Source organism: Petromyzon marinus, chromosome 21, assembly GCF_048934315.1.
Source record: "Petromyzon marinus isolate PM22_M1 ecotype Great Lakes invasive population chromosome 21, UKy_Petmar_22M1.pri1.0, whole genome shotgun sequence".
Classification (NCBI taxonomy): domain Eukaryota; kingdom Metazoa; phylum Chordata; class Hyperoartia; order Petromyzontiformes; family Petromyzontidae; genus Petromyzon; species Petromyzon marinus.
The window spans coordinates 3965235-3983893 of record NC_133687.1 but is presented as its reverse complement, the minus strand read 5'-3'; the positions used below and the strand labels follow the sequence as shown (position 1 = coordinate 3983893).

Below are 18659 nucleotides of genomic sequence, written 5' to 3'. Positions count from 1 at the left end.
CACGGCCTCTCTCTCTCACCCACCGAGCTCACAACGGTGGGATGGCGAACACAACACTCACGCACGGCCTCTCTCTCTCACCCACCGAGCTCCCACGTGGGATGGCGACCACAACACTCACACACGGCCTCTCTCTCTCACCCACCGAGCTCACACGTGGGATGGCGACCACAACACTCACACACGGCCTCTCTCTCTCACCCACCGAGCCCGTGCGTTGGTCCGATGGCAACGGTTTGACACCACGTAGGCTTTCGCCACCGATATTATTCACGAAAGATTAAAAAAAAAAATTCGGTTTTAAGTAATATTTTTAAAAACTTTTTTTTTTTAAACACGCTTTAGTGAAATGTACCGGTACTAGTAATGTCAGAACTCCACGACTCCAGGAAGTGGCCTCGAAGCTTGGCCACAACGTAAGGGGCCCGTGGTAATTTACAGCCAGCGGCAGCTGAGCGTGGACAATTAGGGCCAAGCCGAAACGTAAGATATAAAAAATAATGTTTAAAAATATATACTTTTTATTTTTAATGATGGAATATAGTATTGTCATCAGTATGACATAAGTATACCGAGTTTGCAGTCGATATCACATTAGCAAGTGGCTTAAAATTGAGTTACAAGATTTGAGGATACAACAGACAGTGAGTTAATAAAAAGCGTGTAATAATAATAAATGTATCGTTAACCCGCCACCACCCGACACAGCCAATGAGTAAGGTTTGGCACGTGAACAAAACGTGCCAGTTAGTTACTTCATCAGCCCACCAACGTGTTGGAGAGCAATTCCGCAACATTTGCAATTTGAATTCGACGTTTCGCTCGTGATTACATAAAGCATCATGGGGCAAAATCGCCCGATGAATCACCTCCCATGATCGCAGAGACGCCACCGGCGGCTACCAGGGATTGCCCAAGCTCTGCGGCCCTCCGCGTATTACGAAGTTTTCAGTCAATCCATAACGAGCTTCGTTTACCACGCGCGTGGGAGGCTACCAGGAGCAAAAAGATATCCACGCGCGTGCGCGTGCGAGGGAGCAACGCTCTATCCCGTCAGACGGAACGGGACGGATGGAGATGCTCCCGAACGCTTTGCTACACCGCCTTCTCCTGGCGTGCCAGGGGCACGGCTCCTCCTCGACACGCCCACGGGGAGGGAGTTGGAACAGACGTCCGTAGGCCCTGCCTACCAATATTGAATTCGACCGAGCGGGGGTTTTTCGTCGTTGAACATCCCATCGCTTAAACTCATTGGCTCAACACGAGCAGAATCTCTGCACCGTTTTCGACATTCACTGCTCATGCACATCCGGGGAGTTCACTGGCAGGCAAGGCCCGACTCTGCTGATCAGACACTGAATGTCAGCAACCCCTCAAGAGTTTTTTTTTTCTCGATCGAAGGGGGAGGGAGGAGTATCGTTGTCGTAGTAGGGGGCATTGGTTGCAGCTGCAGGTGCCGCTGCGCCCAATCCCAATGGATTGATTGGCAGTGTCACTTTGATCGAATTCGGCCGAGTTTTTGTTTAGCACGGCGGCGACACTCCGGTGGAGGGATTCTGACTCTGCCTCTCCCTCCTCCTCCACCCCCACTCTCGCGTGCTGCACGTGACCAGGGAGAAGACGGATTGCCAGTGCCAGGATGCTGGCAAAAGGTACAGGGCGGTGCATTCATTCACGGATAATGGCTGGTGGTGGTGATGGTGATGTTGGTGATGGTTTATGATGAGTGATGGTGGCGATTAGCACGGTTGGGTTATGATGGATGATGGTGGTGATGATGGGTGGTGGTGATGGTGGTGATGATGGGTGGTGGTGATGGGTGATGGTGGTGATGGGTGATGGTGGCGATTAGCACGGTTGGCTACATACTGTATGGTGAAAAAGAAGTTCAACATACAACATGATTTTGCTGCACCCTTTGATGCTGATGATTATGCTGATGCTGTTGCTGTTTTTGATGATGATCGTGATGCTGATGATTGGACATCGTTAATTTAAAATGTTCTCCCCCGTGACCCCATGACCCCCCAGGGTCAGACCCCGTGGCTGGTGGCTTGATGCGGCCATGTGATGTTGGCACGCGACGGCCAATTTCACTTTTGAGAAAATCCACGGAGACGTCGAGACATGCGGAGAGACACGTGGAGACCCAGGGAGAAGACATAGGAACTGGATAGTGTCCTTGTCCCTATCTCTGTCTCCCTATGTCTGTGTACCTCTCCGTCTCCCTTTGTCTCTCTGTGTCTGTCTGTGTCTCCCTGTTTCTCTCTGTCTCCCTGCGTTTCTTTCTCTCTCTCTGTCTCTACCCGAGTGGTAGAGCTCCGTTTGACCGCAGTTGCAGTGAGTTTAACATTTCTGTTACACCAAGGTTTAACTTGTCCGCTAGGCCGAGGTTTAACTTGTCCGCTAGGCCGAGGTTTAACTTGTCCACGAGGCCGAGATTTAACCAGTCGGCTAGGCCAAGGTTTAAGTTGTCCGCGAGGCTGAGGTTTAAGTCGTCCGCTAGGCCGAGGTTTAAGTTGTCCGCTAAGCTGAAGTTTAACCAGTCTGCTAGGCCAAGGTTTAAGTTGCCTGCTAGGCTGAGGTTTAAGTTGTCCACTAAGCCGAGGTTTAAGTTATCCGCAAGGCCGAGGTTTAACCAGTCGGTTAAACTGTGTAATTTATCTGGGAGTGTATTTTCCGTTTTAACTGCGGGTTCATGTATTTTTTACGTAATAATGAGGTTTATTTTTGTAACTCTTTCCGTTCATACCAGGTTCGACGTATTAACTCGGCCTGGGTCCGTACGCACCTCTGCGCGCGTATGTATATTCCGTTACGGCGAGGTCATCGCTTCCATTACATTACCGACTGTTCACTTCCCCCACCCACCCACCCACCCCGCCCGTTATCACGAGGTCACTTCCGTGCGTACATACCGACGTTTATTGTAAATCAGACACGACTAAAATTCCCGATGACACCGCTCGCCGTCGAGACGAGGGTCACCGGTTTCCCGCACGGGAGCGGTCGCCACCGCGCCGTCTCGGCTCCGCGGGCCCGAGGCTCCGCGACCGGCGGGGTTTTTCCGCGACGCGTTTTCGTGTTGACCGATGACGACGAGGTCGCAGTTTACATGTCTTCCCTGCAGAGGAACAGCGTTCCCCGTTGCGCCAGTTGCGCGCGTGCCGTGCTCCGCGAAGAATTTGCATTTCCGTCACGTCGCCTCTTCCGTCATGGCTACTCCGGTTTTGCCGTTGCACAGAGGGTTGGATTTTTTAAAAAAAAATTTTGTTCGGTCGGAAACAGAGCGGGACGATGCTCCGGTAAAACGAGGTTGAGGGTTCCAGGTTTGAAGTTTTCGTGACTGCAATGACCGGAACTGTTTGGTTCTTTCGGTAGAGTCACGTAGGTAAAAAACTAAAAATGAAGTTTCGGAGGCAACAGAAGCTTCCGTCATCGAGTGGCAACAGTCACAGTAAAAATTACGGTAAAAATTACAGTAAAATTACTGTAAAAAATACTGTAAAATTACAGTAAAATTACAGAAACAATTACAGTAAAATTACAGTAAAAATTACAGTAAAATTACAGTAAAATTACAATAAAATACTGTAAAATTACAGTAAAATTACAGAAACAATTACAGTAAAATTACAGTAAAAATTACAGTAAGATTACAGTAAAAATTACAGTAAAATTACAGTAAAAGTTACAGTAAAATTACAGTAAAAATTACAGTAAAGTTACAGTAAAATTACAGTAAAAATAACAGTAAAATTACAGTAAAAAGTACAGTAAAATTACAGTAAATTTACTGTAAAAATACAGTAAATGACAATAAAAATTACAGTAACATTACAGTAAAAATTACAGTGAAAATTACAGTAAAATTACAGTAAAAATACAGTAAAATTACAGAAAAAATACAGTAAAATTACAGTCAAATTACAGTCAAAATGACAGTAAAATTACAGTAAAAACTACAGTAAAAATTACAGTAAAATGACAGTAAAAATACAGTACAATTACAGAAAAAAAACCACCGTAAAATTACAGTAGAAATTACAGTAAAATGACAGTAATTTTTTGCTGTGACTGTTGCCACCTGATGGACGGAAGCTTGTGTTGCCTCCGACACGTCGTGATTTGATAAACTTCATTTTTATTTTTACCTACGCGACTTTACCGAAAGAACCCAAGAGTGAGTTTGAGGGTTTTCGTTCGATGGCAACTGAGCCCTCTTGTTTCACCAGAAGGGACAATTCCGATTCACCCAGCTCAGATTTCGCGTCTTACCGGACTTGGCTACTCTGGAAAGGCAACGGTCATTTCTTCTTCTTCTTCCGTTCAACCAAAGATGAGGGGCTTCCTCTATTCGAGGATTGACAATTCCGTCGTTGCAAGGGCTGACGTTATAACAACGTGACGTTTAACACGGAGGGAGGGAGGGAGAGTGGAGGGTAACGGATTTCTCACGATTAATCGTCCGTTCTTTTTGGGGGGGTGTTCAAGACCGCTGCGTAATGATCTGGTGCAAAATCTTGTGTCGTGAGACCCTTTCACCACCCAACGCAGCCAAACAAATCAAATCGTCACCTGGTGCTCGAGCGATGAACGACGAGCGGGGTGAATGTGACTCGCTCGCCCGGCCGGGTAAGTGAGAATTGTTCCGTGACGCTATTTTTAACTATTTTACACTTTTTTTAACACCTCGATAAGACCCACAAATGATAGCTCAACAAAAGTGGCTTGTCACGTGGAAAGGGGCCGTCCGTAAATGACGTCACGCACCTGGGCGGGGGGTGGAGGGGGGGGTCAGACATTTGTGACGATGTGTGACGAGGGGGGGGGGGGGTGGTTGAGAAATGTGACGTCACATCAAAATGCGCAACTTTAAATAAATATAGACGACACGTTCTACTTAATTAAATAGACTTTTTTAAATAAATGTTTTCTCCTACAACATCAGAGTGCAGCGCCACGTTAAATACGCAACTACAATGACAATACTAGATTTAAAGCTTTCGTGACTGCCAGGATCCATACTCTTTGGTTCTATTGGGTAAAGTTTTTACCCAATAGAACCAAAGAGTATACAATGACAATAGTTTAAAGCGATTTGAAGCATTTTTCGATTTAAAGCTTTCGTGACTGCAAGGATTCATCTTCTTTGGTTCTTTCGGTAAAGTCACCAAGTAGAATGAGAATAAAATAATAAATTTATCAAATAAAATAACACAATAATATTCTCACGACGTTTCGGCCACAACACAAGCGGCCTTCATCAGGTGAAGGGACGAGACTGTCTGGTAGGACAGCGCTGGAGTGAAAGAGCCACGTTCAGATCACGACCTTTAAGCTGTGTGAGAGGAAACAAAGCGCCTTGACAAAGGAATTAGCATATAATTTAGCATTGAAATGGCTGAATGATTAGCTTGTGACTGGTCACAGAAATAGCTATGTTAAAGTTAAAGCATACACATCCGCAGAGGCACCCCTTGACAAAGGAATTAGCATAGAATTTAGCATTGAAATAGCTAAGTTAAAGCATACACATCCGCAGAGGCACCCCTTTCAATGCTAAATTCTATGCTAATTACTTTGTCAAGGGGTGCCTCTGCGGATGTGTATGCTTTAACTTAGCTATTTCAATGCTAAATTATATGCTAATTCCTTTGTCAAGGCGCTTTGTTTCTTCTGACACAGCTTAAAGGTCGTGATCTGAACGTGGCCTTCTTCACTCCAGCGCTGTCCTACCAGACAGTCTCGTCCCTTCACCTGATGAAGGCCGCTTGTGTTGTGGCCGAAACGTCGTGAGAATATTATTGTGTTATTTTATTTTATAAATTTATTATTTTATTCTCATTCTACGTGACTTTACCGAAAGAACCAAAGAAGATTTGAAGTATGTTTTATTTTAGGGCGGGGGGGCAGAGCTTTGTGACGTCATATTTGAGGGGGGGGGTCTGATTTTTTGTGACGCCGTGTGACGATGGGGGAGGGGGGAGGTCAAAAATCGTCCAAAATCGCGTGACGTCATTCATGGGCGGCCCCAAATACTCTAAGGGAATGTTTCTAAAGGTGGAGGGGAAATCCCGGAGGGCGTGGAAGAAAATCCACGCGACCACAGGGGAGAGAGAGAGAGAGACACGCACACTCCAATTATACAGCAGCAGGTGTCAGGGTCGGGATCGAACCCACGACCTCCTGTATACCAGGCGAGGTAGTTAACATCTCATAGCCACCGTGATGATGATGATGAGAGAGACACGCACACTCCAAATATACAGCAGGTGTCAGGGTCGGGATCGAACCCACGACCTCCTGTATACCAGGCGAGGTAGTTAACATCTCATATCCACCGTGGTGATGATGAGAGAGAGACGCACACACTCCAAATATACAGCAGCAGGTGTCAGGGTCGGTATCGAACCCACGACCTCCTGTATACCAGACGAGGTAATTAACATCTAGCCACCGTGATGATGATGATGATAGAGACACGCACACTCCAAATATACAGCAGGTGTCAGGGTCGGGATCGAACCCACGACCTCCTGTATACCAGGCGAGGTAATTAACATCTAGCCACCGTGATGATGATGAGAGAGAGAGAGACACGCACACTCCAAATATACAGCAGGTGTCAGGGTCGGGATCGAACCCACGACCTCCTGTATACCAGGCGAGGTAGTTAACATCTCATAGCCACCGTGATGATGATGAGAGAGACATGCACACTCCAAATATATAACAGCAGGCGTCAGGGTCGCGATCAAACCCGCGACCTCCTGTCCACCGGGCGAGGTAGTTAACATCTCACCACGTTAACTGAGCCTCTTTTGATTTGAGCAAATCATTTCGCCCAGATCAACCGTTCACTTCCCCTTCCCGTCTTTGCTCGAGTCCACCAACCCTGACTCGCCCCATCCCCCTTGCCACTCACCGAGGTCCCTGGGCCAGGGAGTTTACTTCCTCGCGTTGAGCGGAAACAACGAACCGACGCCTCCTTGGCGGAGCGGTTTGTGCGGCTGTGCTGGGTGGCAGAGGGCCTCGCGACACAACGTTAAAGGGCCGGATCCATTACTTACGGTGGCCGAACCCATCGGTGCTGGTTGCTGTCGATTTCAAGAGGTGGATTATTTTTTACGACATTCTTTATATTTTGTCAGTCATGTATTTTTCTAACCAAGAGATGAGATATATATATTTTGTAAACTTTTGCGAGTTTTTTTTTGGGGGGGGGGTGCAGAGGGGGGGCGGGCGGGGGGCTCTCGTTTAATTTTTTACGTGATGACTTGTATAGAAATTATGCAACTTTATGGTAATTATGGTTACCAATCGTTATTACTCTCCCGTTGTGTCGATGGTGTCCCTCTGGGTTACAATTCCAGGGAACCAGGCCAATGGTTCAGATTGCTGTGATGATATTTTTTTCATTATTGTTGTCGACAATTGTTATAATTATTGTGCCGCTTGTGTACCCAGGAAAGCCTCACCCACTGAGTCTCAAGACTCCCCTTCAGGAGAGTGCTGTCAGGTTTTCGCTGTAAAAGGCTGGCGATGATTGCTGCTGCTGCTGCTGCTGCTCGTAATAATCGTTCGGCTCGCGAGTGATGTCCAAGCGCTCTCAGAAACGGAATCTTTATTTATCCTTGGAGAAATCCGATGAGCTGTAAAGCTCTTTTTCACTGATGTCCAATCGGGGCACGTCAGAACGTTACAGGAACAAACAATACAACAACACGTTAGGAGTGCAAAGTATAGGAAATGTAAACATCACTTTAAAAAAATATAAACTATGTTTTATCTTAGCAAGTAAGGCCGCCATGGTGGCGAGATGTTAACTACCTCGCCTGGTATACAGGAGGTCGTGGGTTCGATCTGTATATTTGGGGGTTGCGTGTTCTCTCTCCTCGTGGTCGCTTGGATTCTTTCTCTCGGTCTCCTAGGCTTTTCCCTACACACATTTAGAATTGACCTGCATGTTGATTCTTTGGCTGGTAAAGATTTCCACGCGATGCGAAGCCACTTCGTTGAGCTGTCATTTGCGATAGCCAGGTCGCTTCTGGAAGATTATAAAAAACAACAGCTGTATTCCCCAGTGGGCCTTACCCGGTCAAATAAAAAATAGTTTTAGTTTAAAGCCCCACTGAGCTATGTAGTTGCTTTTTTCAGAAGCGGCATGGCCACAAAAGATAGCCCAACGAAGTGGCTCGTCATCGCGTGGAGCTCCGGAAAAGGAGTTTTGGTCGCGGGCTCTGAACTCTGGGCTATGAGTTCTCAATTGCACGAAATAATTCTGCCAATTTGGCCGCGAAGCAACAAAAACAAAACAACCAGATACACTGGGGATATTTGGTTTATTGTTTTTTTTAGGATCGGCATCTTTAGTTGCCGTGGCAGAAATCAGATGAGCTTTGAAGCCCTTTGTTCACCAGTGTCCAGTTGGAGCAGGTCAGAACGTTACAGCAACAAGCAATGCAACAACACGATAGGAATGCAAAGTTTAGGGAAGGTAAAACAAAAAACAATCGCTAAAAATAAACGAAGATGAAACTTTTGATTTAGGGATTCATATTCTTGGATCTTTCGGTAAAGTCACGTAGAAGGGAAACAATAAAAAAATAAAAAATATAAAATGTTTCGACTGCAACACAAGCAATCATCATCAGGTGTGAAAAACACAGCAAGAAAATTTTAAAAAAGGTGGCGTTTAAAAAAAAGCCACTTTTTCAATTTTTTTTTTAAACCGCCACTTTTTCAATTTTCTTGCTGTGTTTTTCACACCTGATGATTGCTTGTGTTGCAGTCGAAACGTCGTGAGAATTTTATTGTTTCCCTTCTTCGTGACTACCCACAGAACCAAGAACATGAAGATGAAACTCTTTTTGTTTTGCCGGGTAAACCAACACTGATCAATTCGTTATTTCTCATGCCGTTTAGCCAGCACGTCTGGGCAGGAAGAGGTGGGTGTACACACATTTTAGCGCACCGCACGGGACCCTGAAGATCACCGAACTGCGGTTGTACCCATTTTATATATCGACCCGTACACTTATGTATGGTTGACCGATTTCCACGGCTGACGAGGCGTGGGGAGGCCTTCATTCAGCAGCGTATTGAGCAAGGGCTGTACATGATGATGATGTTGTTGGTGATGACTACGATGATTTATTAATTGATTAATTCATTATTATTTACATGTTTACCTCTGTATTTGATTTACCTTTTTTTTTCTCGCGATCTGATTTGTTGCGTCGCATTATATAGATACCTCGTGTTGGAGTATTCCCGACCACCCATACACTAGCCCCGCCCACTCATTCACTAGCCCCGCCCACTCATTCACTAGCCCCTCCCACTCATTCACTCGCCTCGCTCACTCATTCACTAACCCGCCCAGTCATTCTTTCCGCCCATTCATTCTCTAGCCCCGCCCACTCATTCACTAGCCCCGCCCACTCATTCACTAGCCCCTCCCACTCATTCACTAGCCTCGCTCACTCATTCACTAGCCCCTCCCACTCATTCACTAGCCTCGCTCACTCATTCACTAACTCGCCCAATCATTCACCATCCCACCCATTCAGTCACTAGCCCCGCCCACTCATTCACTAGCCCCGCCCACTCATTCACTAGCCCCGCCCACTCATTTCACTAGCCCCGCCCACTCATTCACTAGCCCCTCCTACTCATTCACCAACCCGCCCAATCATTCACCATCCCCGCCTACTCATTCACTTACCCGCCCAATCATTCACTAACCCGCCCAATAATTCACTAGCCTCGCTCACTCATTCACCATCCCCGCCCATTCATTCACTAGCCCCACCCGCTCATTCACTAGCCCCGCCCACTCATTTACCAGCCCCGCCCACTCATTCACCATCCCTCCCATTCATTCACTAGCCCCACCCGCTCATTAACTAGCCCCGCCCACTCATTCACCACCCTCGCCCATTCATTCACTAGCCCCACCCGCTCATTCACTAGCCCCGCCAAATCATTCACCATCCCGCCCATTCATTCACTAGCCCGGTCCACTCATTCACCATCCCTCCCATTCATTCACTAGCCCCACCCGCTCATTCGCTAGCCACGCCCGCTCATTCACTAGCCCCGCCCGCTCATTCACTAGCCCCACCCGCTCATTCACTAGCCCCGCCCACTCATTCACCATCCCTCCCATTCATTCACTAGCCCCACCCACTCATTCACTAGCCCCTTCCACTCATTCACTAGCCCCTCCCACTCATTCACTCGCCTCGCTCACTCATTCACTAACCCGCCCAGTCATTCACCATCCCGCCCATTCATTCTCTAGCCCCGCCCACTCATTCACTAGCCCCGCCCACTCATTCACTAGCCCCTCCCACTCATTCACTAGCCTCGCTCACTCATTCACTAGCCCCTCCCACTCATTCACTAGCCTCGCTCACTCATTCACTAACTCGCCCAATCATTCACCATCCCACCCATTCAGTCACTAGCCCCGCCCACTCATTCACTAGCCCCGCCCACTCATTCACTAGCCCCGCCCACTCATTTCACTAGCCCCGCCCACTCATTCACTAGCCCCTCCTACTCATTCACCAACCCGCCCAATCATTCACCATCCCCGCCTACTCATTCACTTACCCGCCCAATCATTCACTAACCCACCCAATAATTCACTAGCCTCGCTCACTCATTCACCATCCCCGCCCATTCATTCACTAGCCACGCCCACTCATTCACCACCCTCGCCCATTCATTCACAAGCCCCACCCGCTCATTCACTAGCCCCGCCCACTCATTTACCAGCCCCGCCCACTCATTCACCATCCCTCCCATTCATTCACTAGCCCCACCCGCTCATTAACGAGCCCCGCCCACTCATTCACCACCCTCGCCCATTCATTCACTAGCCCCACCCGCTCATTCACTAGCCCCGCCAAATCATTCACCATCCCGCCCATTCATTCACTAGCCCGGCCCACTCATTCACCATCCCTCCCATTCATTCACTAGCCCCACCCGCTCATTCGCTAGCCACGCCCGCTCATTCACTAGCCCCGCCCGCTCATTCACTAGCCCCACCCGCTCATTCACTAGCCCCGCCCACTCATTCACCATCCCTCCCATTCATTCACTAGCCCCACCCACTCATTCACTAGCCCCGCCCACTCATTCACCATCCCTCCCATTCATTCACTAGCCCCGCCCGCTCATTCGCTAGCCACGCCCGCTCATTCACTAGCCCCACCCGCTCATTCACTAGCCCCGCCCACTCATTCACCGCCCCCACCCGTTCATTCACTAGCCCCACCCGCTCATTCACTAGTACGGCCCACTCTTTCACCATCCCAGACCACTCATTCACTAGCCCCACCCGCTCATTCACTAGCACCGCCCACTCATTCACTAGCACCGCCCACTCATTCACCATCCCAGACCACTCATTCACTAGCCCCCCCGCCGCCCACTTTCACAACCCCGCCCACTACTCCCGTGACCACGCCCCTCTGTCGAGTACGAGGTCAGGACATTTGAAACCGGGAACAAATTCCGGAATGTTTTATTTCATATTTTTTACAATTTATGTTTTTGTTCCGGCTAAACCGGGGCCGTTCCGGCTATTACCGGGACGTTGGTAACTTTATTTCGGTTGTGGCGTTGTTGGCGCGACTGTTGTTGGTTAAGCGGGCACACGTGACTGCCAGGCGTTGGACTGTACCTCTAAGTGTCCTCACGTATACTCGTGTACGAGGTCACACACACACACACATTTGTGGATGTACACACACATGTGCACACATGCGCACTCTGTAAACACACTTGTGTACAAATGCAAAGCTCCCCCTTATAGCCTCGACAGACCTTTGTGGAAAGTGCTGTTTCACAAACCTGTGCACATCCACAGTTGAAGACACACACACACACACGCGCTTGAGATCACGACGGGAGGGGGACCCTGGGGGAGGCATGGCTGCGACCCGCACCTTGATGACCCCTTGACCTCAAATTGTCTTCCCTCCTCCTTCTCTACCTCCTCCTCCTCCTCCACCTCTACCTCCTCCCTCAACCTCCTCTCGCCTCTCCTCCACTCTCCCTCCCCTTCTCCACCTCATCACCACTGTGCCTTGTTCGAGGAGGGGACGGTGTTAGCTTGAGATGATGTATTTTATACCTCGACTCGTCATTTGTATTATTTGATTTATATATATATTTTTTCTCTCTGGCAAAAGACGAAAGAAGTGTTTGAGCAGAATCGTAACCTTGACTCCAATAAAGTTGGTGCGCAAAGAGCAGCTTTCCCACGCGTGTGTGGATTATGTGGGTGGGTAGGGGGGGTTTGTGGTGGTGATGGTGAGGATGGACACAATTCTAGATTTTAAGCTTTCGTGACTGCAAGGATCCATACTCTTTGGTTCTATTCGGTAAAGTCACGTAGCTAAATACATGACTTTACCGAATAGAACCAAAGAGTATGGTCACAATTGTGACGGTGGCGGTGATGGTGATGATGGTGGTGTAGATAGTGATGACGGTGGTGGTGGGGAGGGTGATGATGGTGGTAAGAGTGGCCATGATGGTGATGGTGGTGAAGGTAGTGATGGTGGCGGTGATGGTGAGGGTGATGATGGTGGTAATGGTGGCCATAATGGTGATGGGGAGGGTGATGATGGTGGTAAGGGTGGCCATAATCGTGACGGTGGTGTAGATAGTGATGACGGTGGTGATGGGGAGGGTGATGATGGTGGAAAGTGTGGCCATAATGGAAATGGGGAGGGTGATGATGGTGGTAAGGTTGATCATAATGGTGATGATAGTGATGATGGTGGTGATGGTTTTGGTGGTTATAATGGTGATGGTGAGGATAGTGATTGTGGTGAGGGTGATCATAATGGTGATGATAGTGATCATTGCGTTCGACTCCCCTAGGTCGACTCAGCCTCAAATGAGTACCTGGTACGGTGTGTAGACAACGCCATGAGGCAGACAAAGGCGTCCGGGTGTGGTGCTGGCCACCCACCCCCTCGTGTACCATGCCGGCCTTCTTAGGTGCTCACTAACAGCACTTGCCCCTACAATCTTTTAGGGCTATATGGGGGAATCTTCGTCTCAGTTAATAATGATAATGGTAACAATGGCGACGATGGTGTTTCTGATGATTGAGATCAAGGTGATGTTATTTTGAACGGGTGTAAAAGTTGGATATAAATCCCACAGGAGACGAACTCGTCATCGGCCTTGATCACTCCGCCGTTGGATGAGTTGTCTGCCCCCTGTAACCTGCCGACGCGCCAATACTGGACATCTGTGAAAAGGAGCTTCATAGCTCATCGGATTCCTCCAGTCTAAATAAAAAGATTCCTCATCCCGTTCGACCATACTTCACCACGCTGGTCGGCGGTGGGTTGCCGAAGGCGATTGAATGAGCTGCCCATGACCGGTCGAGGATATCACTCGCCACTGACATTAGCAGTGGCCGGGAATTCCAACGCGGGTGATCCCTAGCGTCGGGTGTGCCACGGTAGCTGGGAGATATTAACTCCCTCGCCCGGCCTGCAGGAGGTCATGGGTTCAATCCGACCCCGACGGTGCCTGCTGCTGCTGCAGCAGTATTTGTAGTTTGCGTGTCTCTCTCCCCGTGGTCGCGTGACGTCGAGAGTTGCACGCGGTGATAAACCACTTCGTTTAAGCTATCAGTTGTGGCCGTGTCGGCTGTGAAAACACAAGCTAAATATCTCAGTGGGCTTTTTGATTTAAAGCTTTCGTGACTGCAGTGATTCATATTCTTGGTTCTTTCGGTAAAGTCACCACGTATAAGAGAAACAATAAAATAATAAAAATACATATAAAACAATAAAATTCTCACGACGTTTCGACTGCAACACAAGCAGTCATCATCAGGTGTGAATACCAACGGCAAGAAACATTTGGTTTTCACACCTGATGATGACCGTTTGTGTTACGGTCGAAACGTCGTGAGAATTTTTATTGTTTTATATATATATGTTTGTATTATTTTATTGTTTCCCTTCAACGTGACTTTACCGAAAGAACCAAGAATATATCTCAGTGGGCTTTAAACTAAGAGGATGTTGTCTTTATTTGACCAGGTAAGGCCCACTGAGCGATGTCGCTGTTTATTTTCAGAAGCGACCTGGCTGTCACGAATGACAGCTCGGCGAAGTGGCTTAGGGGCTGTCCATAAATGACGTCAAGCAATTTTGGACGATTTTTGACGTCACAAAGCTCTGCCCCCTCCCCCCCCACAAAATATAAAACGTGCTTCAAATCGCTTTAAACTATTGTCATTGTAGTGCGTATTTAATGTGGCGCTGCACTCTGATGTTGTAGGAGAAAACATTTATTAAAAAGTCTATATAACTAAGTAGAACATATTCTTGGTTCTTTCGGTAAAGTCACGTTGAAGGGAAGCAATAAAATATTTTATTATTTCTATTTTATTATTTTATTGTTTCCCTTCAACGTGACTTTACCGAAAGAACCAAGAATATTAATCACTGCAGTCACGAAAGCTTTAAATCAAAATTTAAGTAGAACATGTCTCGGACCGCATTCGTGAACACAAATCAGACCTGAAACACGGTAGGACCAACACCTCGGCCGTGGCAGATCACTGTAATAATTCAGTAGGCTCACATGACATTGACTTCTCCAAGACAGAGGTTCTTTGTAAGCCATCTGGCTACCATGAGGGATTCGTTCATGAGGCTATCCACATATACAAACACAGAGACAATTTCAACCGAGAAGATGGATTCTGGCTTAGCAATCATTGGAAGGATATGATAAACCATTTCGGGTTGTAATTGATTGATCACGCTTACGGTGGCTTTCAGACCGCATCCATTATTTTCGTCTCCCCCCTCCTCTTTTCCGAACATGATGGACTCGTCCATCTGAATGACTGCCAAATCGCTCTCCGTGGTGCTAACGTTAAAAATAACCCGCCACTTTTTTCAAATCTTCTTGTTGTGGTTTTCACACCTGATTATGATTGCTTGTGTTGCAGTCGAAACGTCGTGAGAATTTTATTGTTTTATATTTTTATTATTTTATTGTTTCCCTTCTACGTGACTTTACCGAAAGAGCCAAGAATATAAGTAGAACGTGTTGTCTTTATTTATTTAAAATTGCGCATTTTGATGTGACGTCATATTTCTCAAACATCCCCCCCCCTCGTCACACATCGTCACAAATGTCTGACCACCCCGCCCCCCCCTAGGTGCGTGACGTCATTTATGGACTGCCCCTCAACATCGCGTGCAAATCTATTGCAGGCAAATAATTATGGAAATGCATGTTGATTCTCAATGTGGAGGGAAAAAGCCAGAAGACCGAGAAAGAGATCCAAGCAACCACCAGGGGAGAGAGAGAGAGCTGCGTAGCTTCGTGGGCATTAGCTGGTTAAAAAAAAACATTTTATTTAACAGCGCGCAGTGAGCTAACCACTGCCCCACCGCTCCCTCCACCACTCCCCCCTCCGCTTCACCCCTCCGCCCCCCCCCCCTCCTCACCACGTGACCGTGACCACGTGCTCCCCCGTGTGTGCATCGTGGAGACGCGGCGTGGGACCGTTGCGGAGTCTCTAACTCGGAGTTCAACTCGCCGAGAGCCCGTGGGGGAGGGGAGTTCGCTTTTTTTTAACTCCCCTCGCACGCCATGTCTCGCCTCATCGTCAAGAACCTGCCCAACTCGGTGAGGGGTCGTGGCGGCGGCCGAGAGAGCACGAGAGCGAGTAGGCCTCTCCGGGAGGCCTCGGTCTGGCCTAGAAAGCCCTGCCGGGGTTTGGTGAATGGGCTCCCGCGAGGAGGAGAACGCCGAGGCGGGGCGGTGATTGTGGTGGTGCCGATGGTCGTGATTATTGATGAAGGTGGATGGAGGTGGTGTTAGTGACGGTGGTGTTCATAATGTGGGGAGCGGTCGTGTTTGCGGTTAGTGCGCAGCGTTACGAACTCGGCGACCGAGTTACACGGAGCGACGAACATCTCAACCGGTCATGGGCCTCCCCTAGGTCGACTCAGCATCAAATGAGTAACTTGGTGCGGTGTGTAGTAAACATCGCCACTGGGGAGACAAAGGCGACCGGGCGTGGTGCTGGCCACCCACCCCCTCGTGTGCCGTGCCGGCCTTGATAGGTGCTGCTCGCTAACGGCACCTGCCCCAACAGTCCGTTAAGGCTACACGGGGGGGATCTTCATAATGTTGATGTGGTGCTAGTAGTGGTAGAGATGACGATGGGGGGGGGTGGTTATATATGTCTTGGTGATGTGATGATTATGATAGGGTTAGTAAAGATGGTGGTGATGACGGTAATGATAGTGGTGGGAGTCGTGATGGTACTAGTGATGGTACTAGTGATGTTTGTGATGGTGATCGAAATGGTTGTTGTGGTGGTGGTGATTGGGAGCGGCACGCGGTGGTTTAGTGCACCCGCAACAAACCTGGCGACCCGAGTTCGATTCCCGCTCATGACCAATAGCAGTGGCTAATATCTGAATCGATCCTGTGTTTTCCCAACTTAAGCTTACGTGAGTACTTGCTACGATGTGTAAATACCAGCACAGGGGAGATAAATGCGTCCAGGTGTGGTTCTGGCCATGCCACTTGGCCTTCGTAGGTATTCGCTAGCAGCACTTGCCCTAACAGTCTGTTAAAGCCTAGATGGGCGATCTTTTTTTCTTTTTGGTGGTGATGGAGGGGTGATGATGATGATGGTGGAACTGGTAATTAATGGTGGTGATGGAGTGGTGGTGATGTTGGTAATGATATTGGTGGTGGTTTATGGTGATGCTGATTATAGTGGTCGTGGTGTTGGTATTTGGAAGTGACAATGGTGATGTTACTCGTGTCTTTTGTGATGGTAGTGGTATTTCGTTGTGGTGTTGGTAATGCTAATGCGGACATGGGCAAAGTACGGCCCCCGGGCCGTATACGGCCCGTTGGGCTTTTTAATCAGGTCCGTCGAACTTGTCCAAATATTATTAAATTTTACCTTTCTCCTGTAATGCCGCCAATTCCCCATTAGATGGCGCACTTTGCCTTGCAAATAAATGCTTTGCTACCTGTTAAAGGCCAAATCCTTTCATGTAATGATTTTTAACACGTCATTTATATTAGTTCACACAAACACTCCGTCCATCTGTTCCTGGCCCGGCCCCATCTGTCAAATTTTAGAACCCATTGTGGACCGCGAGTCAAACAATTTTTTCCCACCCCTGTGCTAATGGTTGTTGTGGTGGTGATATGGGTAGAGGCGGCGGTTTCGTAATTAATTTTGTCATTATTTCGAAACGTATATAGTTGATATATATATAGTTCGTGGTTGCATCAAGAACATGGACCATGGTGACCTCCTGACCCCCAGATGACGGACGCGCGCTTGCGCGATCTGTGCACCGAGTTTGGCGCCGTCACGGATTGCCGGATCCGGAGGGACGCCGCCGGGAGGTCACGTCGCTTCGGGTTCCTCGGCTTCTCCAGCGAGGACAGCGCCCAGCAGGCCCTGGGGGCGCTCAACGGCTCCTACGTGGGCAGCTCGCGAGTCACGGTGAGGGCCCCCCTTCACCAGACCACCCCCCACCCCCCCCCCCCCACTAGGACCCCCCCCACTGCCCCCACCGCCGTCACGGCAGTGCCGGACTAACTTAAGGGCGCCACGGTGGTGAGATGTCAACTACCTCACCCGGTACACAGGAGGTCGTGGGTTTGATCCAAACCCTGACATCTGTTGTATATTTGGAGTTTGCGTGTCTCTCTCCCTGGGTAGGCGAGTGCGTGAGTGGTATATAAGGTGAGTGAATGAGTGGGTGGGTGAGTGAATGAGTGAAGAAATGAGTGGGTGAGTGAGATTCAAGGTGAGTGAACGGGTGTGTGAATGGTAAGGGGGTAAATGGTTGAGTGAGAAAAAGGTACAGCAAGAAACAAATTCCTGTCTCATCTGTATGGGATAGATATTTGCCCTCTCGCGTGCATTCACGCACCAAATTAGCATTCACTTTGCATCTCACTATTTAATTAGCGTCCCATTAACATATAATTTGCATGTGGTTCGAGTCTCGCTGTTGCCTGCTTTGCCGCTCGTTTTCACGGGGACGCGATGGGCACATCGGTGGTGATTGCTCATTGGTTGTCTCGCAGGTGGAGCTTTGCAAGCCCCTGGGGCAGTCCACAGGAAGCGGGCGGCACAAAGCTTCCCAGAATGCTGAGCGGCGACCAAAGGGGGACGGCTCATCCGCCAAGGCCAAGGTGACCTTCCCGGAGGTTGTGACCTTTGAGGGGTCACGACCTACGGGGGAGAGGAGGAGGAGGAGCTGTGGGTGTGTGACCTGATATTCCGAGTTCCACGGCTGGGTCTCTCAGCGGGGTTCACAAGGGCGCCACGGTGGCGAAGATGTTAACTACCTCGCCTGGAACGCAGGAGGTCACGGGTTCCATCCCGACCCTGACGCCTGTTTATTTGGAGTTTGCGCGTCTCTCTCCCTGTGGTCGCGTGGATTTTCCCCGGTTCCTCCGGTTTTTCCCTCCACGTTTAGAATCAACGTGCACCTCAGAGTATTTTGCTGCTGTGATTTTCCACGTGATGATAAGCTAATTGGCCAGGTCGCTTATGAAAAAGAGCTGTATAGGCGAGCGGGCCTTACGTGGCAAAATAACAAAAT

The 18659-nt window shown here is 48.7% G+C and overlaps 1 protein-coding gene across 1 annotated transcript in view; it reads left to right on the top strand.

Annotated features, from left to right (window-relative positions):
- The first annotated feature begins 15487 nt into the window (after positions 1 to 15487).
- LOC142925538 (putative RNA-binding protein 19) overlaps positions 15488 to 18659 on the top strand; it is a 44240-nt gene continuing 41068 nt past the window's right edge. The window contains exons 1-3 of the mRNA XM_076068421.1: positions 15488 to 15696; positions 17366 to 17548; positions 18139 to 18246. Coding sequence (XP_075924536.1) covers positions 15661 to 15696; positions 17366 to 17548; positions 18139 to 18246 — 327 coding nt within the window. The 5' untranslated portion in view covers positions 15488 to 15660. The remainder of the gene's footprint in view (positions 15697 to 17365; positions 17549 to 18138; positions 18247 to 18659) is intronic.